The sequence below is a fragment of the Phacochoerus africanus genome, chromosome 2 (assembly GCF_016906955.1).
Source record: "Phacochoerus africanus isolate WHEZ1 chromosome 2, ROS_Pafr_v1, whole genome shotgun sequence".
NCBI lineage: Eukaryota > Metazoa > Chordata > Mammalia > Artiodactyla > Suidae > Phacochoerus > Phacochoerus africanus.
Genome location: NC_062545.1, coordinates 125,482,842 through 125,506,727, shown reverse-complemented (window position 1 = coordinate 125,506,727; position 23,886 = coordinate 125,482,842). Strand labels below are relative to the sequence as shown.

The 23,886-nt window shown below is 37.2% G+C and overlaps 1 protein-coding gene across 5 annotated transcripts in view; it reads left to right on the top strand.

The window, feature by feature from the left end:
• The first annotated feature begins 207 nt into the window (after positions 1-207).
• Positions 208-23,886, top strand: part of SLC12A1 (solute carrier family 12 member 1) — an 89,320-nt gene continuing 65,641 nt past the window's right edge. For 2 of the 5 annotated variants that reach the window (XM_047766428.1, XM_047766425.1), the window contains exons 1-7: positions 210-289; positions 1,434-2,045; positions 14,302-14,436; positions 14,594-14,669; positions 19,909-20,004; positions 20,522-20,617; positions 23,347-23,486. In XM_047766428.1, coding sequence (XP_047622384.1) covers positions 1,626-2,045; positions 14,302-14,436; positions 14,594-14,669; positions 19,909-20,004; positions 20,522-20,617; positions 23,347-23,486 — 963 coding nt within the window. In that variant the 5' untranslated portion in view covers positions 210-289; positions 1,434-1,625. Of the gene's footprint in view, positions 290-1,433; positions 2,046-14,301; positions 14,437-14,593; positions 14,670-19,908; positions 20,005-20,521; positions 20,618-23,346; positions 23,487-23,886 lie in introns of all 5 variants that reach the window. The other 3 variants (XM_047766429.1, XM_047766427.1, XM_047766426.1) reach the window with 3 other exon arrangements.

Sequence of the window (23,886 nt, the reverse complement as noted above, 5' to 3'; positions counted from 1 at the left end):
GAGCAATTCAGCTCCCCTTATGAATTAAAGAAACTTTGACTTCCTGTCTACAAGGATTAATGGTTTACTCCTGGTTACTAGTTGATGTGGTACTGAAGGTTCTTCTGTGCTAATGACTGGGCAGGACCTACAGGGCTATTACAGGCCAGCCACTGCTCAGTCATCTTTTCAAGACAGACTCTAACCAATAAGAAGAAGCCTAAGGTTTGGGGCTGAAAGCTACGTGCTGCATATATGCCTGGGTGATGCTGAAGCAGGTTATGCTGCCTGAGAGGAAGGCTCCTGGGGGGTAAGTTAAACATTTCTGGGCTGTGTATATTTCATACTTAATATTATGTCATAAAGTAGATTGTGAGAAGTGGAGTAAAAGGGAGAACGTCAAGGACTATAAGAGAAATAAGATGTTCTATAAAAACTAAAGAGGTAACAGCTTTACTTATAATTTCTCCAGGAAGGATTATTTGAGAGTTGAAGTTGAGATTTTTTTGTTTTTTTTCAATTCAAAGAAATAGCTTTAATAACTGCAGGAGAGAGGCAAGTTGTTCTTTTAATTTTTTAAAATCTGTATTTCTAGAATTTTCTTTGAAAAGCCAAATTATATAGAGAGATATTATTCTAAGGAAAAAGTGTTCTAAGATGGGCTTATATTGTGGATTGTGGAAATGATTATGTAGTCTATCTCATTATGTAGTCTATCTCACAGTCAAATATAAACCTCTCAATGAAGACTGAGAATATTTCATTAAAAAGAATCAGTAGAGCATGATTATTTACTAAATATAGTAAACAACTTTATTAAAGACTGAAATTTATTTCCTTACCCTGAACACACCTGTTTTTTAAAAAGTTCCATAATAGCATTTGTTAAACAAATGTATGAACAGATGAAATGTTTTGAAGGCTAGTGAAAGATCCAAGAATTCACAGAGACATCTTGACAGGATATATTTTTATAACGTGACAAGAACGTATTTTTTTAGAAATTTTAAAATTATTTTAAAAATGTTTTCATCATCTCATGTGTATTAATATCAATCACAAAATACTCTGCAGTTTCAGCATTTAGTACTGTCCACGAACTGTGTTTCAGGCTGAGAATATTTTTTATCAGCTCTTACTCTATTCAATTGGTAGAATTGTATCTTTCCCAAAGTCATATTGAATCCAACTGCACTGAGTACGAGCAAATGCTACCAACATAGGCAACATTTTAATGATTCCATTGGAAATTCTGTTTGCTGAAGTAGGTCCCCAGTTATTTATTATGGGATTTAATTGCCCAGGTAACTAAGGTTCCTAGACAGGTAATTTTTAAGGAAATGAATTTAAAATTTTATGTCTTAACAAAAGAAAACTGTTCTCTCATACCTCCACCCCTGCTTAAATATATTTATAATACTTGGAACGAGTTTAATTTTCCTTTTCAATGACAGCTTTGAAGAACATTCTGAAGACTGTATAGGAGACAATACATCAAGAATCTTTTGAGTTCTTCTAGATCAAAAGCCAGGGGCTCCTGAATGTAAACACATTAGTATGTGTTTTGAGGAGGAAAATATAGAGATTTTTTAAAAACCTACAATAAAGTAGACAGCGTAGTTAAAATAAAAAATTCACCTTGGAAGATGTCACTGAACAACTCTTCCAATGCTTTTCTGGATTCTGGGCCTGGTAATACCAATCGCTTTCAAGTCAATGTCATAAGTGAGAGCCATGAGAGCAGTGCGGCTATGAATAGCAACGCTGACCCTCCACACTATGAGGAAACCTCTTTTGGGGATGAATCCCAGAACAGATTCAGAATCAGCTTTAGACCTGGGAATCAGGAGTGCTATGACAATTTCCTCCAAAATGGAGAAATGGCTAAAACAGATGCCAGTTTTCATGCTTATGATTCTCACACAAACACATACTACCTACAAACTTTTGGCCACAACACCGTGGACGCTGTCCCCAAGATCGAGTACTACCGCAACACTGGCAGCATCAGTGGACCCAAGGTCAACCGACCCAGCCTGCTTGAGATTCACGAACAACTTGCCAAGGTAAGCTTAAAGGTCAGGCAGGTGTCCCCCACTTACTCGTTCAGGTGATTTCCTCCTCCTTAAGAACACTGTAAATGTGACAATGTCCAAAGAAGAAGTTTATTCCAAATGGTCTATCCTCTGTACACAACTGTCCCCAGTTCCCAATAAACAGAAAATACACAAATGTGTTTCACAAGTGTTTACTGACTGAGGACAGAGAACTAAAGAATTAATTCTGTAAGTTAGGCAATATGTGGTATCTTGTTTACAGTTATAGTCTACTCAATTCACACTTGGTTAAACATGTCAAACTGAATACTAAGCTGGCCTCATCTTAGTGTTATTGACTCCACAACAGTTGTAAAAAAAAAAAAATCACTGATACTATTAACTGTTGTTAATACTGTGGTACTGGCCTTTAGTGCACATGGATATTTTTTACAGAGAGAGAAGAGATTTATAAGATTCAGCATTTTATCCCTTCCTCTTCAAAACCCTGCCTGAGGCTCCTGAGGGCACTTAAGCATATAAAAGTAACTAAATTAAATTTAAGTACAGAAGCAGCAGAAGTGGCTAAACTTTTCATTATTTAAGGAATATAGTCAATCTGCTAGAAGCATGAGGCAGCACTTTTTCTAATCTTGTTGCAAATCATTTATAAGTTTAGTAGATTTCTTCTTCCATAACTTGCTCTAAAATATGTTGATGCACTTGATTTCTTGCTCTTCTAGAACACAATTTCGAATGAATAGCATTCTTTATGGAATATAATTACTTGCTAAGAAAAACAATTAGTTGTCACATATCTAAATGCAGTCTACTCTTACCCAGGTTTTAAGGTAAGGGAAAAAAAATATTGGAACAGTTCCTTTCATATTCATTCATTCATTTATTCAACCATTTTTAAATTAAATGATTGCCCACTCTGAAGAGTTCAGAAACACTGCTAACATGAAAGATGCTAATAAAGGTGAAAGGCTCCCTTTAGATGCTTCTCATCCTTCTTTCCTCAAGAAAACCCCTCTCCATAATCTATTCCTGTTGGTTTCTCAGGGTCCTTGACTCTGGGTCCTACCACATGGAACTGAGTGACTTCCTGAGAAGGAGCCATGCTCTGTTCCTACACCACGTCTCCCCACCCAACCTTAATTATGCTGTCTCCTGTATCATATCAGCAACACTCTGCTAAATGGCTTCTTGCCTTATAGAAGTAAGGTTTAGATTCTATCTGATATATTTGGTGCCTTAATCAAAAGAAGACAGTAAGGTAGTGATTTCAGATAAAATGGCAGCGCCCAGGAGGGCTGTTGAGAACAGGGGAATTAGAAGCTCCTGGAATCAGACTGAGGTGTTACTTTCCATTTCTATATGAGAGGAAAGGGAAGAGGAAGAAAGAATAGGGAGAAGGAAAAGAGGGGGGGAAATTTTGAGAGAAGAGGATAAAAATTTTGCAAGATGTAGGAAGGGTAGAAAGAGAAATTTAGGGCGTTATAAAGAGATTTCAATTAAATGAGCCAAAGTCCTCGTAGACCTGAAACCTTATTTCACCATACCCTATCTCATTACACATGATAATTTTTAAAGCTGCATCCTTGATCAACATTTAGATATTCTCACTCACTCCCTTCTCCAACTTACAACAGAAGAAAATAAAATTTTAACTCTATTAAAAAAGAAATGGCATAAATTCACATTGTTCTTAGTACTGATCTTCTAGAGAGAGGAAAGTAGCTGATTTATAATTTCTAAAGCCATGGCTTATGTGAATCTTTATATATGAGGAGAAAATCTCTGAGGGCACTGTTGTTAGTAAGTGCCTGCATGAGCATACAGGAGGAATGCAATAGCTGCATTTGACAGATTTGATGACTGTTTGGGATACCATATTATTTTGAAAAGATGAAGTGAGAGAGACTAAAGGCTTAACTTTGGTATTTTTTTTTCTCAGAAATAAAGGAATGGCAAATTAAATATATTAAAAAATAAGTTTAGTCTCAATGCCTTGAATAATCATTCTGAACCACTGTAGTTACTCTTTTTATAAACTTGAACCTCATTTATCTAGGAGTTCACATTGATTAAATTATCCAAAAGTATCCACGTAACCAAATTGGAAGCCAAATCCAAATGTAACCACGGAATCTACAATGGGCACATTCCTACAGCCTGGGCCATTTTAGTGTCCTTGAAGTTTTGAGCAGTTCTTCCACGTGTTTTCTTTCTGTGCTCTCCTTTACACATTAACAGTCTGGACCTCCTTCAACTCATTACTTCCTTGCTAGTGAATTTGATTCTGCTATTCCCCCACTTTTACCCTGCCTCCCAAATAAAAGATGAAGACCTGCAGTATAATATGGCTAAGCTGCCATCTCCTTGTAGTCCTTGACAATTTTATGGTAGTTCCTCAAATCACAGCTAGGAATGTTCAATAGAACACACATTATATATCATACTCAGACATGTCACTGATTTTATATGCAAAAAAGATAAACAGTAGTGTTTACTTAAATAATTTAAAAGTAGGAGTTCCCTCATGGCTCCGCAGGTTAAGGATCTGGCATTGTCACTGATTTGGCTCTAGTTACAGGTTCGGGTGTAACCTGGCATGGGCTTGATCCCTAGCCTGGGAACTTCTACACACCATGGGTGCAGCCAAAAAAAATTTTTTTAAATAGAAAGTAATTGACATAGTATAAGTTTGGAGATTTTTTTTTTTTTTTGCACCTGCGGTTATAATGCTTCAAAAGCCGTGTAGGAAGGTTACATTCATACTAAATGGCAGAACACATTTAGTCAGAAATCAGTTGGATCTTGTGCAAATCCTAGCTATAACTTCTAAAGTTGGAAGAATTACATGGCCAATTTGTCTTAATAGGTAAAATAAAAAATAGGTTTGAAAGACATGAAGTCTCTACCTTAAGCAAAATGCTAGGAGTGACAGATATTGACAGAATTTGTAATCCCAATGATTTGAGATTATACTGAAGAAATCCTTTTCATTTTCCTATGTAGCGAAGAGCTAAATGCTTATACGAGTGGCCATGAATTACAGATTTCTGGAATCTCTAGTTAAAAGCAGAAAAAAATGACTTCATCCCTTACTTGCTCTGCATAACTTTGATTGATCTTGCAGGATGCTTGTGAATATTAGTAAAGTCTAATTAGTAAAGACTGGCACTTTGCCTATAAGAGGTAGAATGTCAATAAATGATTATTGATGATGGTGATGATCATTTTTATACCAGATACTTCTTTTAAATTTTACTAAAAGAGTAAAATGCACAATGAAAAAAATACTTAACAAGTACTGAAAATATATACTGAAATGTCTCTTATCTATAGTAAATCTTCAGTGACTCTCTCCAGAGCAATCATTGCTGACAGTTTCTTATAAAAGCTTCCAGTAATTTCCCATGCATATGCAAATATATACATATATTCCTGCCTGTCTAATTTTCGGTCTGTTCTTTTTGCAAAGAAGTGTTGGGGACACATTTTACAATGTTGCCCTACACTCTGTTGCTTTCATTAAACAATGTACATTGGAGATCTTTCCATATCAACACATGAATTATGGTTTTTAGACATCTGGAAAAAGTTAATCTAGTATTCCTACTTTGTAAAAGTAATTCTTTTAGTATCCAGCTTGCTTCTTGCATCCACCTTTTCTTACACAATTCCAACTACAGAGCTAATCAAAATGGAATTCTATTTTAGTCTTACTCACCACCATTTCTGTTAGCTCTAGAAAAAAAATGTTATTACAAAGAACTGAGAAAAATATGTAAACTTTCCATTAAAGTCAGTGTTCTAATGTCATTGTAATAAACTGCCTATGAGAAGTATAAAATACTATGAAAATTAGGATGTAAATATTATTATTTTCAGTGACACCAACTGTATAGAAACTGATCTAAAACAAAAACAATGGAATGATTCCATATTTGGGTCTTTAGGCCAGTAGCAACTAAAAATAGTTTGTAGATAAAAGCATTGACCAAGTAGAGTCAATAACAGAAATTTTGAGAATTTTTTATGTGTCATATGTGGTGCTCACACTTGACAAATCCTCATTCAATCCTATCACATCCCTTAGGTACTATTATTGTTATTTTATAGATGAGGAAAGGTTTATAAAATCTTACAGATCTTTAAGAAGAGAAAATAAAGACTCAAAGAAGTCAATAAACTTCCAAGGTCAAGAAGCCAAGGTCACATGGCTAATAAGTTGAACCTACAACTGCATGACTCCAGAGTCCAAGCTCTTTTATCACTATTTTCCATCATCAGCTTATTCTCCCAGCTTTGCCTCAGCTCATTCCACAGCTATATAAAATGATGGAACTCAGGCACAAAGAGGAAATCTCAGCTCAGTCATGTTGGGCTGGTCAGGAGATCCCAATTTCTTCCTTGTTTCAGGGCCTATGCCAAGAGACCATGTAGTTTCTCCTACATAATTAACTGTAGGATTTTCATTGTCATTATTAAAAGTATTTATTAGCTATTTATTTACGGGAGCTACTGTATAAAATGAGTTACAGAGATTTGACCTCTATTCTGGAATTTTATTTTATAAGTCAAATGCTATTGGTATGGATATAAATAAAGGATACATAGTCTAGTTAACAAACATTAAACTACATAAATCAATGTATAAATGTTTATCTTCTGTCAAAATATGAAAAAATTTTAGCATTCAAATTGGGGAGCTCCAAAATTATAAATAATCACTAAGCTAATAACAGCCAGATAAAATAGGCCATAAATGCTTTGAAGGCCAGTGATAACCAGAAAGCACCCCTAAAATATTTATTGGAATGAAACTTTGCAGCTAAGGATTCATTTTAATACATGTTAGGGTTTCTTAATAACCAAGGCCAGTTCTCCTGGAAGCTCATACTATAAAAATAATCTGTGGAAACAAAACAAAAAGTGATTAAATTCCCATTATAACTAGTTCAGTGGTAGGTAGTGAATAGAATGGGATTTCCCTGAAAGGTACACTTGGTAAATGTTAAGAATCATTTAATTTAATTTTCTTATGCTGGCTTATTATACATAGATACTTTCTGGCCTACCATCAAAAATAGAGGTCAATTTTTACATGTGCTATGCATTTTCAGATATACTAAAAATACTATGATTATAAAGTGTGACCACTAGTGGCATAGTATATAGTAACTTTTAATACAAGAAAAAAACCTCATTTTCATAATTTAAAATATTCCCCTTTATCACAAAGGGATAGAAGTGTATAAACATAATAATATTGATTGATAACAAAATATGATTAGAATCATACATTTTTTACTCTGAAATGAACTTTAGGAATTATCTAGTCCTTACTGGGATCAGTTTTAAAATTATCCAGTGGTAGGGGTGTGAGAAGTTTAAGTGGAATAATATCAGCCATATATCAATAATTTTGTTGAAGCTGAGTAATAATGAACATGTATTACTCTCTCTACTACTGCATATGTTTAAATATTTCAATAATAAAATAAACTTTAAAGTAACGAGGAGGGGATAAGCTAGGCCTAAATATTTATGGAACTGTTTCTCATTGATGGTCTAAGATTTCTGCCATCCTGAGATTAAAGGCTAAAAACTTGAAAATATGAATAGTAGCAAGTATTATCTCATTATAACTTAAAGAATAAACATATGCATTTCTTTCTTCTTGGATGATAGCTGGAAAGGCACCTGTCATTTTTCTGGGATCGGAAAAATAATGTATTTTATATTAAATAAAATAATTTAATCTTTCATCGTCAAGAAAAATCCATTAGGAACTTACTTATACTGCTTGTGATTAAAGCTTTACTAGTTTATCAGTATTGGAGGGGGAAAAGTCTTTTATCAAATGAACTTTCCTTCTTTCTTTCCATGTACTTTATTTTACCTTCTCTGCATACTTAATGCACAGGTAAAACTCTTGGTAAATAAATAATCATTCCCTAAAGCTATGCAATTTAAAATGCATTTATGAAAGGTTGCAGGTCATCATTTATGGTAATGGAGTGTGAGCAAACAAATTACTTCAAAGCATGAAGGAAAAAAACTGGTTTCAGGCAGCAATCATAAAACTTTCAGTCTTTGAGACTTTGGTCCCAAGAACATGCACCAGCCATGAGTCTGCCAGTCCCTGGTTATACCTCACGGCTACTAAGTCCCCACAGACCCTCAACCTGAAGTCTCATTCAGTACTTTGATGATGAGTTAACTTTAAAATTACTGTTTGGACTTACAAAGGAGGTATTTATTTAAGAGTAAAACCAGGTTTTGCTTTGCTGGGTTAGAAGAGGAAGATGGCAAACATAGAAAAATGATTTCGCCTAAGAGTCAACTACTTCAAAGTAAGATTTTTCAGAAAACTGATTGGATTTATCCTCATTGGCAGTATCCAGGAAAGGTTAAGGAACTTGCTGGAGGACAGCTCTGAATTAATTGCATAGCCAAAACCATATTCTAAGTCTCCTAGTTTATATGGTGCAGCGATGTTTCAGCTCTCACCCGAGAAAAGCAATGGAAATGGATTCTGTACTTGCACATTTACTATCAGACCTTTATTGTCAATGGAAGAAATATACATTTGAGAGGTTTTTTCCCCCTCTGTGTTATAAATATATTTAAAACTTTGAAACTCTGGCAGGTTGAACGTACTTATCCAAGAGAAACTTGAAGGTCCTACTGTGACACTATCTATTTTTGAATAATTTAGAAAATTATTACCTAATTTCTATACATAATGATTTCCTTGACATGCCCTCATAGAAAATTAGTTTTGCTGCACATCGTGATGTCCTGGTGATAAATTGAAGAACTGCTAAACTGTGACCAGAAGGGCATCCCTCAGAAATGTTCATTTAAGGGGAAATTGTAAATATCCTATTCATCCTTTGGCCTATTCTATAAGGGGTTTTTTTGTTTTGTTTTTTGTTGTTTTTTTTTTTTTTTTTTTTTTTTTGCAGTCATTGGTATTCTCATTAGTCCAGATCTAAGGGTCACAGTTACTATCAGAGTTCATCAGAGAGCAGAGCAATTTCCTGGACCAAACCCTCAAGTTCAGGTTTAATGAGAAAAGATGGGTTTTATTTCCAAGATTGCTTTTAAAAAGCGAGTGACTAGGCTCCGTCTCTTGGGATCCCCAATTAACCCAGAGAAAGGAAACTGCCTTCTCCCTGATTGAGTAGCCACTGATAGTCTGGCCATGGGATCTTGATTAACTACAATATTGACAATTTTAAAAGTTTTGCTCAAATCAAGTCAAATAAATAAATTGCCTAACCAAATAATCTCTTCAGCATTCATGAATATTTTAACACATTCCTCAATTCCATGCTCTCATTGATTTTTCCAGTTACGCAAATTGAAAGTAACATTTGACCCACTCAGCTGCCTTATGAGCATAGAATCCTTTCAGAGAAAAAGAGGTTTTTGTTTTTTTTTTTTTTTTTGTCTCTTTGCCATTTCTTGGGCCGCTCCCGCAGCATATGGAGGTTCCCAGGCTAGGGGTCTAATCGGAGCTGTAGCCACCAGCTTACGCCAGAGCCACAGCAACGTGGGATCCGAGCCGCGTCTGCAACCTACACCACAGCTCATGGCAACGCCGGATCCTTAACCCACTGAGCAAGGCCAGGGGTCGAACCCGCAACCTCATGGTTCTTAGTCGGATTTGTTAACCACTGTGCCACGACCGGAACTGCGAAAAAGAGTTTTTAATTGGAGAACAACATCAAATGTTTTTTTCATCTGAAATTAACTATATTGTATAAACATGTGAGATCCAATATGCAAGCCCTAGCCACATCGAACACTTGAAATGTGGCTAGTATAAATTGAAATGTGCTATCAGTGTAAAATATACACCAGATTGCAAAAACATCGTATGAGAACAATTATATAAAATATTTCATTAATATTTTTAGATTCACTATAGGTTGAAATGATATTTTATACAGATTTATTAAGTAAAGTATATTAAAAACAGTCTGTGATTTAGATCCATCCTGCAGAGGGGAGTGCCCCTGTGGCTAATGAATATTTATATTGCAAATAAGGCAAATATATTGTATAAAACTTAATTTAAAAAAATAAAACTTTTACGGTTGCACTTGCAGCATTTGGAAGTTCCTGGATAAGGGATTGAATCCGAGCCACAGGTGCAACTTATGCTGCAGCTTTTGGCAATGTGGGATCCTTAACCCAGGGAGTGAGCCAGGGATAGAAGCTGCATCCTCATGGAGACTATGTCGGGTTCTCAACTTGCTCAGCCACAACTGGAACTCCCCAAAATTAAATATTTTAAAATGTAAGGATCCATAACTGAACCCAAGTTATTGCACTAATTTCTTTTTACCTTTATAAAAGTAGCTACTAAAAATGTTTGAATTACATGCATGACTTGCATTTACAGCTGGGATAGATTACAGTCTTTCCCTAGTTCAGCCTCAGTTTCTATAGGCTTTGTTTATTTATCCATATCTTATGTTGATACGAATATAGCATGCCAACTTACACTTATCTGTGAAAACAGGGACTGAGGATACTTCAGATTAAGATATTTCTCAGGTAATTCAAAACTAAATTTTAACTCTGTTTCAGTTTCCTTTGCCATTTAATTTTTTCCTTAATGCTGTTAGAAAATAACAAGATAATCTGGCTTGGGATTCATTCCCTTTCTCTTTCTTATTTAATGTGGCCAGCAAAGAGGAAAAGATGAGAAATGGAATAGCCAATAGGGAAGGAATAAAAAAGAAATAGGAGGCAAGCATGGATAAGATATCAGGTCACCTGCTTTTAAGTGGTAGAGATCAGGTGCCTTCAAGTCCACTTTATGGATTCAATACTGTTTATCAGTGGCCAGCTATATGGCAGGCCCTGTGTTGGCTTTGAGAAGTAACTCACACCATGATCTTTCTCCAACTCAGTTCACATGCAGTAACTCTCATCACACTGAATTACAGTGGCTACCCAAGTGTCACACTAGTATCATGAAACAAGTCTATGGGAGAACAGAATTAAGAGAACTCTTTGCTTAGAGGACTTGCTAGAAGAAAGAGACAAGAAGTCAAAGTCACTTGGAGTGAAGAGCTTCAGTTAGGGTTATCTTTTTTTTTTTTCCTTTTCTATATATATATATTTTTTATTTTCCCACTGTACAGCAAGGGGATCAAGCTATCCTTACATGTATACATTACAATTACATTTTTTCCCCACCCTTTGTTCTGTTGCAACATGAGTATCTAGACATAGTTCTCAATGCTACTCAGCAGGATCTCCTTGAAAATCTATTCTAAGTTGTGTCTGATAAGCTCAAGCTCCTGATCCCTCCTACTCCCTCCCCCTCCCATCAGGCAGCCACAAGTCTTTTCTCCAAGTCCATGATTTTCTTTTCTGAGGAGATGTTCATTTGTGCTGAATATTAGATTCCAGTTATAAGTGATATCACATGGTATTTGTCTTTGTCTTTCTGGCTCATTTCACTCAGTATGAGATTCTCTAGTTCCATCCATGTTGCTGCAAATGGCATTATGTCATTCTTTTTCATGGCTGAGTAGTATTCCATTGTGTATATGTACCACCTCTTCCGAATCCAATCATTTGTCAATATACATTTGGGTTGTTTCCATGTCCTGGCTGTTGTGAATAGTGCTACAATGAACATGCGGGTACACGTGTCTCTTTTAAGTAGAGTTTTGTCCGGATAGATGCCCAAGAGTGGGATTGCGGGGTCATATGGAAGTTCTATGTATAGATTTCTAAGGGATCTCCAAACTGTTCTCCACAGTGGCTGTACCAGTTTACATTCCCACCAACAGTGCAGGAGGGTTCCCTTTTCTCCACAGCCCCTTCAGCACTTGTTATTTGTGGACTTATGAATGATGACCATTCTGACTGGTGTGAGGTGATATCTCATGGTAGTTTTGATTTGCATTTCTCTTATAATCAGCGATGTTGAGCATTTTTTCATGTGTTTGCTGGCCATCTGTATATCTTCTTTGGAGAAATGTCTATTCAGGTCTTTTGCCCATTTTTCCATTGATTGATTGGCTTTTTTGCTGTTGGATTGTATAAGTTGTTTATATATTCTAGAGATTAAGCCCTTGTCAGTTGCATCATTTGAAACTGTTTTCTCCCATTCTGAAAGTTGTCTTTTTGTTTTCTTTTGGGTTTCCTTTGCTGTGCAAAAGCTTTTCAGTTTGATGAGGTCCCATGTGTTTATTTTTGCTCTAATTTCGATTGCTTTGGGAGACTGAGCTGAGAAAATATTCATGATGTTGATGTCAGAGAGTGTTTTGCCTATGTTTTCTTCTAGGAGTTTGATGGTGTCCTGTCGTATATTTAAGTCTTTCAGCCATTTTGAGTTTATTTTTGTGCATGGTGTGAGGGTGTGCTCTAGTTTCTTTGCTTTGCATGCAGCTGTCCAGGTTTCCCAGCAATGCTTGCTGAATAGACTTTCTTTTTCCCATTTGATGTTCTTGCCTCCTTGTCAAAGATTAATTGACCAGAGGTGTCAGGTTCTCCAGGTTCTCTATTCTGTTCCATTGGTCTGTCTGTCTGTTTTGATACCAGTACCACACTGTTTTGATGACTGTGGCTTTGTAGTATTTCTTGAAGTCTGGGAGAGTTATGCCTCCTGCTTGGTTTTTGTTTCTCAGGATTGCTTTGGCGATTCTGGGTCTTTTGTGGTTCCATATAAATGTTTGGATTGTTTGTTCTAGTTCTGTGAAAAATGCCATGGGTAATTTGATAGGGATTGCATTGAATCTGTAGATTGCTTTGGGTAGTATGGCCATTTTTACAATATTGATTTTTTCCAATCCAGGAACATGGAATATCTTTCCATTTCTTTACATCTTTGATTTCTTTGATTAAAGTTGTATAGTTCTTGGCATATAGGTCCTTTACCTCCTTGGTCAGGTGTATTCCGAGGTATTTGATTGTGTGAGGTGCAATTTTAAAAGGTATCATATTTTCAGTTAGGGTATAATGGGTTTGCTAATGGTACACCAGTGGCCAAAGAGGCAAGAGCCCTTGGACATGGCAGAAGCAAGAACTTCACTTGCCCCCAAATAAATCTTTATAATAAATTTCTTTCCCCATTTTAAAGAGGGAAAAATCCCTTGTCCAAAACCTCTTAGTAGGGATGTTGGAACACATCATCCTAGGCTTAACCCAATTTAGAGCACTTAAAGAAGAGAAATTTACTCTTTAATAATGATAATCAAGTGCTGAACCTAAAAGACTCCCCAGTGGTTTCAAATGCTCACTTGAGAAAGGTGCTTTGGGAGAGCTCATTGGGATGTAGTCTAACCATTAAAGAGTCAGGTAGTTGCTAGATAGGCTAAATTAAATGGATGTATCTGAAATTATTCAGTCAAATCTAAAAGAAAAACCAGAGAGTTGTTCTTAACTTGAGAAACTAGCACTAGCAATTTCCTTCTATCTGGAATTCAGAGACTATCCTACTGACAGAGAAGTTTTGTCAAAATTAGGCCACAGTGGGGGGAAAAAAAAAAACAACTAAATAAAGGTTTTGACCTTTTTTTGTTGTACTTACTCCTTATTTCTTCTCGGCTTACTTTTCTAGTAGTCAGCAGGGAGACTTCTTACCTTCTGTACAATACTGCTACACATCCCAGGCAAAGACATATCAAATCTGAAACTTCCCCTATAGGAATAGCATCCTTGTATTCATATGGTGACTTTACACCTTTTAAGAATACTCTAAACCTTTTTTTCTTCTTAAAGGAAACACTTCTATATGTTCTTTTATTGAGTCTTTTTAAAGATACTCTTATGTGAATAGAGATGTTTTATTATCATGATTTTAGATGAATATAATGAAGCCCAGGGAGATTAATGCAAAGAAGGCCAATCACTGCATTAGTGAGGAAGGTTAACTTCCTGGCCCTCTCACCTTACTTCTAAAAGACCCTCATTCCTCTTGCATTCCCCCTTCTCTCTTCTGATCTTTTCGTATTTTAAATTTATCTAAATCTGATTATTCTCCCCTAAAGCAATATTCCCACCAGTAGAAAAACTGCCCAGGTTCCTTTAACACCCTTGTGGTCTTAGTTGTGCCTAAAATCACCCACAAAACGAGCACATCAGCTCCCAGGGCAAAAAAAAAATCATCCTATTAAAATGATTAGAATATATTCCCTTTTGTGTCTCAAGTTTTATGTCAATTGTTTTGACTTTCTTTTGGAAGTTTTATGGACCCTCGTGCTGACCGGATACTGTGGTTTTGGTATCTATAAAAATACAGAATGTAGCAGTGGCCCCGGGTTCAGCTGATGTGGTTGCTAATGGAGATGGGATGCCTGGAGATGAACGATCTGAAAACAAGGAAGAAGAAGATCAAACCGGTGGTGTGAAGTTTGGATGGGTGAAAGGTGTGCTGGTGAGAAACCTCCTATGTATTACAAATGAAAACGATCTGTTCAGTGTCCTCGTGGACTAAAGTGTTCACAAGACCTGAATACCAGAATTGCAAAAACAGCTGGGTTTTGCCCAGCTATTGCTTCTAACATCCATTTCCATACTTCTTCAACCCACAGGTAAGATGCATGCTGAACATCTGGGGTGTCATGCTCTTCATTCGCCTCTCTTGGATTGTTGGAGAAGCTGGAATTGGTAAGCATTTTCTCCCTCCTCTGTGGTTTTCAATGTAAATTAAAAACTCAATGAGCAACTTGTTTTTTTTACCATTAATGCTGAATGTGAGATGAAGGTTATAGAATTAGTCTGCACTTGGGCTCTTTTACTTTGCCTCTTTGACCATGTTTGTTAAAGAGGAAAGATAAAGTGCTAACTCCTAGGAAACTGGAATTTTCCAGCTTGCCAGCCAGATAAACACTCAAGTAATTAATTCTATCATTTCATAGAGTTTAGGTATACAAGTATATAGAAATACAGTCATTTTAAGTAACAGTGTTCCTATTTGGGGACATACTGACGTTTATCAGACTATCCCCCCGTATGATTATTAGCAAAATTTCGGTGAACAAAAATAACTTGTGGGAAAACTAATGAAAATGTGACCTAATAAAAATGCTAAATTGTTGAACATTTTCCAAAGAAAATAATTGTGTCACTTTCAGGTACAAGCAGTAGGAAAAAGGTTAATAAAGTATTACCAGATAGAAGCTTAAAATGAAAGATAAAAATAACTAAGATAATCTATGTAACTATTGCTAATTTTTCCAAATGGAAGATGGATAATGTTGAAATTATTTTGAGTGCTTTTTTAATGTTTTTAAATATTATATTCGATTTAAAGTATTGTCTCCTGTGGCAAATATTTTTATTGAGAGTATATTAGTAAAATTTATACAAAAATTTATTTGAATTTTATCTGTTTCTGATTTAATGTGATAAAAATTAATGATGTTCTACTCTATATATGGAAAATACACTATAGATTCACATTAGGGGAATACCTATAAGTCATTAATAACAAGAACATAGGAGTTCAGATGTGCTCTCAGATTCTACTCCAAAATGTGTCTCAATTCACATTTAAAAGGTACTTGGTCATTATTTATTACCTTCACTCCTCAAAACACATTCAGAATCACCAGAAGACTAAGCAAAAAAGAAAGGGCTGGAACCAGTTCCCAAAGTTTTTTCTCATTGCATGTTTGGCAACTGCTGGGTTCCTGACAAAGGGCTGCTTGCTGGCTTTATGATGCATATCAAATGAACACTTACAGCCTCGGGGTCCAAAATAAGTATATGCTGTTCCATGGAAAATCTGCATCTTAATATTGCCAAGTAGTTGCTCCAGGGTTTCACGCAAAATTAGTTTTTTAAGGGCAGTTTAGTAACTTATTGAGATCATCAGGAAACATTACTTTGTTTGGAGGTGTGAGTGTAGCCCAGGGCAAAAGTAATTCTTTTTAATGCAACTTATTTAAAATCCATATGTTTGGGCAATCATCTGAGCTTTAATCAGATCTTACATAACTCTTCACAGTCATCTCAGTTTCATGTTTATTGCAAAAAAATTGTAGAATGTGAAGAATTCTATCTTCTGCTAAACTGTTTATTATACTTTCAGACATCAGTTTTGTATTAATAAGGACCTTTTATTTGAGTAGTCATATCCAGCTTCAGGAGAGAGAAGCTTTCTACCTAAATGAGGGTCCAGTGGGTTTTCCTTTGATAAGAGGGGTTTTGTGTTTTATATTTCAATTCTGGGAAAATAGACTTTAGTGAGTAGTAGAAACTTATTGTTACTCTTAGTTTCACTGGACTTTGCTAAGAACTTAAAGCTGAACAAGTTAATTAAGTCACCGTCTGGGTCACATTTAGGTTCCCTTTCTGGGGAGAGAAAATAAATACAAGCAGTTCCTTCTTGCTTTGGGGGTAGTTTAGGGAAGAAACCTGAGTATACCTTCAAGCCCAGGCCCTGGGGACAAAGCCGAAAGGAAGCTATACCCAGGTGCAATGGTAGCTACAGTCCTTGGGTAACTTACACACATTATAATTCCCATAAATTGCAGCTGCCTTGTCTCCAAAAGCATATGGTGGAGTGAACTGATCATGCCAACTAGTTGTTCTTTGTCCTGAATACCTTGGCTTGGGCATGAAAGTATCCAACAGACTTAACCATCAAGCAAAGAAGAAGGGTGTAAAAGGCAGGTATGACCTGAAGCAAGTCATTTATATTCTGTGCATTTCACTTTCTCATCTGAAAATGAGTAAGCTGGATTAATTGTTTCCTAATCAATTCTTTGAAGATAAAGCTAAAGAACCTTGCTGAACAGGCAGACACAAATTGAGATAGGCTGTGTGTTGCTCAATAATCAGATTGTGGGGTGCATAAGAATTATCTGGGAAGGTAGTTAAAAAACTGCAGAATCCTAGGATTCAATTTGAAAGATCCACTCAGTAAGTCTGAACATTTTTAATAAGCACCCCTGGCATTTCCTGAAGCAGGTGGCTCAGGGACCACAGTTTGAGGAAACTATGAACTGAATGCTTCTAAGCTGCTTTTACCTTTGGATTTTATGTTTGCTTGAGAGGGAGAAGCAAATCCCTTGCTATATAAATATATACAATTTTGTTCCATCATTTCAAATGGTTTACAGAAATACATATAAGTCAGAAGGATAAATTAAGAATTATTGGAAAAATAAAGGCAAAGGGAACATAAGGGTAGGGAAATGATAAAAGTCAGAGTAGGCTTAATGCTATGAAGTACAAACTATATGGTTCTGTATGGTTGCTGCAGTGAGCTAAACATTTGATATCAGACTTCCTCAAAACAAAGTCAAGAGTTCAAACAATGTGCAAAAAAAAAAAAAAAGAGAGAGAGAGAGAAGAAGAAGAAGAAGAAATCTACCTGAAACCACATAGGGATGTAGGGGTGATGGTCACCACACGATCCCTGCAAAAGATATAAAGAATTTAGTGCAACTATGTCTTACAATGCTGAACTTTTAAGGGCCCAAATCAATATAGTCCCAAATCTGCATCTCATGCCCACAGTTAGCCTCTTCCTACTGCACTTTAACCTGTAAAAATAGCCTAGAAACTTCTGGTAAAGCCAAGATATTACTGGCGGCATTAAATGGGCCAGCTTCCAATATCTCATTCCCATTTCTGTCCTTAGCCTCCCTCCACTTCCCCTTCTTCTAGGGCCTGGCCGTGGAATCATGGCCTCTCTTGGCTAACTGCTGTTCTTATCACCCTTGGAACAAGGGAGTCTACCAACATTTGTGAAGCATCCACTTTATATCAGGGAGCACACCAAACAGGACCAGGGTAGAGCATTCTGGCTGGAGCCAAAGTGATTTCAGTGGCTGTGATCCTGAATTTGAAGTTGGCCTCCATTGAGGAGGGTATTGTAGGGAGGAAAAACTCTTTTTCCTGTACTCATTGGCTAGGGCCCATAAAACTAGACTGACAATGTACATATTAACAAGGGGAAACGATCAGAAGTTAATTAACGTGTGCATCGTGCATATACATGGGAATTCTCAGTGATGAGGAACTCAAGGGGCTTACATGAGCATCTTAACAAAAGAACAACACATTTTTAGAGAAGCGACAAGACGGGAAAAGGACTGAGCTTCTAGAGTGTACACTGTGGGAAGTCAAATATATGGGGGAACTAATGTAATATAAGAGCTAGTTAGTGAAGCCTATGTGGATTTCTCTGGTGCCATCACCAGCTGTCTCTGGTCTCTAGCTGATAACTGTCCCCAATATAGAGGAAAGATAAGATAGCTTTACAGATTTATGTCCTGCTTTTACACAAATAAGGGAAGTATCTGCTTCTTTTCAATTGTCTTTAGCTCAAGATAATCTTTATGCTAAAGTGGCACATTTTGGGACAGCATATTCTGCTACCCTTCAGTGTCCTCCTGACTGTATTTCTTGAAGCTGAAAGCAGCCTTGCCTTCCTCTGAATTCTGGTCTACTTTCTCCCACTCATACTAAATGCTTCTGCACAAGATCCTTGAGGGCAATTTTTTTTCATTTTTCTATTTCCTTGCATTTCTCATACCACCCAACACAGCAGAACATATAGTTGGCTTTTAATAAACAATAGCTGTTATGATTTTTGTGGATATGATCAACAGGTAGTGCTATTGATTAGGTACCGTGTTCTACGCATCATGCTACTTTACCTTACACATATATTCTGTCTTTACACATGCCACTGCTTTCTTTACACATGGCCACTTTACACATGCATTCTTTCTAATTTCATTGCCATATTTTGGCTCAGAAAACAAGTAATTTGCCAGAGCTCACATAGCCACTACATGAATGTAGTTTCATTTGATTCTTTCCACTTTCTACATCTGCCACATGAACAATTTTCCATACTGCATGTAATTTTCCACTCCTATACAATCAAATATATGTAAAAAAGATAGTTCCCTGGAAGGATGAACATTTACTCTCTAGTAGTATTAATAGCTTGGGATTGTACAGACCAGTTATGCTTATGGGCATCTAGAATGTCATAAAGAGTGGAGTTCACATTAAATTTTGACCAGCCATAGCTGTTCAGTTGTGTGCAACTTTGCACTGCACATCTTAGCTCTTGAGATTCTTGGATCTGTGTAAAGGCAGAAAGCTGAGCATTTAGTCTGGTGATTTCCAGACCAACTTGTTAAACTCAAATGTGGCCCTTTGGTGATTACTCTGGACTTGCTAGCTTTTATGTAAATGATCTAATGGATGGTTCCACCATTTAATTGCCTTTATTTTTCCTCTCTCAACTGAGGTCTTGGTGTGATTATCATCGGCTTAGCCGTGACAGTGACTGGTATCACTGGTTTATCAACCTCTGCTATTGCCACAAATGGATATGTCAGAGGAGGTAATTAAACTTGTGACCCTCAGGATCATTTGTAAGGTAAAGGGAACACAGGCTCAAATAGTTCAACACTGACCTTTCTGGACTGTTTTCAAAGGTAATCCAAGTTGGTTCGTTTTTTTCCCCCTGCCAGGCAAGAGAGATGCAAGAAAAATGGAGAAGGATTTAACCTTTGTCAAACCCCCAACTTTCTCATTCAGGTTCCTCTCAAGTAAGAGAGAAGGTCAAATGTTATGTTTTCTCTTTTCACAGCTAGGGTAGTTTCTCTCCCAGGACACCTGCATAAGTCAACTTTTCCTTTCCAGGGCTGAATTTTAGATTGTGTTTACTTGTGGAAACCATCCTTCATCATAATGAGCAGTTCTCCGACTTGATCTTTACGCCAGGCAAACCAGTTTCTCCTTAGCACAAAGGAACTCCGCTGGGGCCCAAGTCTTGGACGTGAAAGCTTAAATTCAAAGCAGTATAGTTTGCAGCAAGAGGGAATCCAAGGAAGAAAAGTGAAATGTAATATCTTCTATCTTTCATTGCTAACAGGTCTTGGAGTTCTCATAATTCTTCTTTCCACCATGGTAACTTCTATTACTGGGTTGTCAACTTCTGCAATAGCAACTAACGGGTTTGTTCGTGGAGGTAAAATTTCTAAGATATATAAATGCTCTCATCATTTGCTACGGGTAGGCAAAAACTTTTTATATATTTCTTTTTGGTGGGAACAAGAAAGTGGTTCATATTCTTGAAGCCTGGCTAAGTATTTGGATGAGCTGGATGCAGAAGGAAACATAAGGTACTGTGTGTATTGTCTTTGTTTACTCTGGTCAGCCATGGGCTCTTCTCTAATGGTCCTCTCTGGCACATTGCAGGTCATGGTTTCCAGATATTCAGATTCCTTGGGGAAATGTTTTATTTTTCAGCAGTGCACGCCTCTTGCTTGCATTTCTTGGAAAATGACTCTTTGACGCAGCTTCAGTTTTAAAGTTTAGTACATTTCAGATGCTTCCTAGACTTTCCTAGACCTCGATGGAATGGGATCATTTAGAACATTTCAGGTTCTTCATGAGGAGACTGACCCTTCCTTGTCAAGATTCAGACTGTCACCTTCTCTTCTTGAAGTACTGGAGCCAAACACCTTTCTTGGGGGATTTTTCAGGTCTTGGAGTCATCATCATTGGCCTGAGTGTGGTAGTGACAACACTCACAGGTATTTCTATGTCTGCTATTTGCACAAATGGAGTAGTAAGAGGAGGTAAGCCAATTCATTTACGTGTGACTATAAGCTTTGGTTATGTAGTGATGTCTAGAGTTGCTTTAATGTTGGAAGTAAATTTTGCATATAGATAATTAGTCCTCAAAGCCTTAAAACAAACAAGCAACAGCAAGGCATGATACTTTTCAGTTAAAATTAAGAGATCTCCAGGAAAGATTTTTGGAGCCCATTTCCTGGGGTTAAACAATTTTCTAGAGAATGACCAGTGTTTTGGAAGAAAGTATAGAGTGTTACAGTGAAATATATGGGTCTTTGTGCCTTAGATGAGCCCCACTGGCTCTCTCAGGTCCCTCAGAAGAGAGCTTCTCCAATACCCCAGCTGCCACTTCCCACCCAGTGAGCCCTCAGAGTTCACCCAACACTATGCTCCCAATGGCCAACAAGCATGAGAAGCATTCTTTTAAAAAATGTAAACAAAGAAATAAACAGAGTTACTTTCAAATCATCCAGTAACAAGCAGGCCTTGGCAGAAAATGTGTGGATGAAACTTATCATTGCTCTTCTAACTTCTATTCCTCCCCCTCCTATTCTGGCTCCAGGGATTTCTACCTAGGAACCTTATCCAGGTATTCCTATCCAGAGCCTCTTAAAATACCATCCTAGGAGTTCCCGTCATGGCGCAGTGGTTAACGAATCCGACTAGGAACCATGAGGTTGCGGGTTCGGTCCCTGCCCTTGCTCAGTGGGTTAACGATCCGGCATTGCCATGAGCTGTGGTGTAGGTTGCAGACGCGGCTCGGATCCCGCGTTGCTGTGGCTCTGGCGTAGGCCGGTGGCTACAGCTCTGATTGGACTCCTAGCCTGGGAACCTCCACATGCCGCGGGAGCGGCCCAAGAAATAGCAACAACAACAACAACAAAAAGACAAAAAAAAAAAATACCATCCTACTCACAACCCAGCTCCTCTCACAGCTTCTACCTATCTCTCATTTTGACCAAGCCTAGTTACTGACTGCTAAGATACTGAATGTAATCAGGACAAAAAAGTAATGGAGATTTGCCCTACCTAAATGAAAGTTTACATTTTTAGAGATGATGCTATCCTCTTAACTCAAAGGAGTTAATATAGTGGAGGAAATAGTGAAAAACATTTCAGTGAAAGATAGTTTTGGTTGTAGATATGTGTATTCAGTGTCATTCCCCTACCAATTCTGTCTACCTCTAAAGATAGCTCAGAATGGGAAGTCATTAATCCACTATGGTCTGTGATATCATCTAGTTATCTAGACCTTTCAACATTTAGTCATTTTTACCTTCAGTAACCTGCTCTTAGTACTCTCTAGGCAGTTAACCACTCTGGCTCAGTCTTTTCTGTGCACGGAAGTACACAGCTATGTGTAGAACTTCCTTTTCAGGGTCCAAGGTAGAAACAATCATTCCTACCTTACTTCCGATTTGCCACCCCCGTGCACATGTGGGTATTTGGCAATAACCATGCCTTCTTGAGCTAAAACCATGAAAACTAAGTCTGATTTATAAAGTGGATAATATATAGCACTGCACAGGTACATTTTTATGTCATAAATGTGTACCAGAAATTACACCAGAAAGGAAGTTAGAATGACAATGATAAACTTAACCTACTTCATTTTCTGCCTAGGCCTGCCTGTTCCTAGAAATTTCAGAAATGAAATTTTACTTCAGTTATATATTATTTTTTCTTTTTTTTATTATTGAAGTATAGTTGATTTACAATGTTTCATGTTCTGATGTACAACAAAGGGACCCAATCACATACATTTCCCTATGCTGTACAGTAGGATCCCATGGATGGGCATATTGGGGGTGTTTTTTTTGGATGCAAAACTTGTATTTGGAATGGATGGGCAATGGGATCCTACCGTACTTAAGTTATATTATTGATCGAAACTCTCCAATGAAGTTTTTTAAAAGAAAGAATTTAGGGTATTCTTATTTGCAGCATTTGTGAACTATAGGTTTTGATATATTGGATTTTGGAGTTCTCGTTGTGGCTCAGCAGTTAATGAACCCAACTAGTAACCATGAGGTTGTGGGTTCCATCTCTGGTCTTGCTCACTGGGTTAAGGATCCGGCGTTGCTGGGAACTGTGGTGTAGGTCACAGATGTGGCTTGGATCCCCCGTTGCTGTGGCTGTGGCATAGGCTGGCAGCTATAGCTCTTATTCAACCCCTAGCCTGGTAACCTCCATATGCTGGACCTAAAAAGACAAAAAATATCTACATGTACTGGATTTTATTTAGTCAGGATAGTTCTATTGCAGATTATATACAGAATACAAGGAAGGACTAAGTTATTCATTAAGGTGATATAAGATTTCTGGGAGTTCCCGTTGTGGCGCAGTGGTTAACAAATCCGACTAGGAACCATGAGGTTGCCGGTTCGGTCCCTGCCCTTGCTCAGTGGGTTAACAATCCGGCGTTGCAGTGAGCTGTGGTGTAGGTTGCGGATGCGGCTCGGATCCCGCGTTGCTGTGGCTCTGGCGTAGGCCGGTGGCTACAGCTCCGATTCGACCCCTCGCCTGGGAACCTCCACATGCCGCGGGAGCGGCCCAAGAAATGGCAAAAAGACAAAAAAAAAAAAAAGATTTCTGAAATTACTAGGATTTTTAATATTTTTATTAGAATACTTAGTATTTAAATGTTCTCAGACATTCAAAATTATTTGGTCATATGTACTAAGTCCTCTAGCAGATCCTCAATGTAAAGCACATTCATTTCTTATTTCAGGTGGGGCTTACTACCTTATTTCCAGAAGCTTAGGGCCCGAGTTTGGTGGGTCTATAGGCTTGATCTTTGCCTTTGCCAATGCAGTGGCTGTTGCTATGTACGTGGTGGGATTTGCTGAGACTGTGGTAGATCTCCTTAAGGTAATTAAAAGCTTTGTTTTTCTTCAGCTAAGCAAGATAATTTGGTTTAATTTGCTTTTTCAGGCAAATTGGGGATATCATTATGGCAATATGAGAGAAAATAGATTTATTCTGCAGAATATGGAAGCTGAATATAGTTGAAGGAGCCTAGGCATGGCATCAGAACTGGCTCAGAATCCTGGCTCTCACATTTATCAGCTGAGAGATTTTAGACCAGTACCTCTGCTCATCTGAAACTTGTTTTTCAAATTTATAATACGGGCTAATAATACTGTTCGAAGTCTTCCATAGAAATGTGATATAGATAAAATGAAATCAGGTACATGAAATATAAAAATATATATAGTACATATAAAATATGAAAGAAAAGATAAATAATGTGTATTAGCAGCAGCAATAT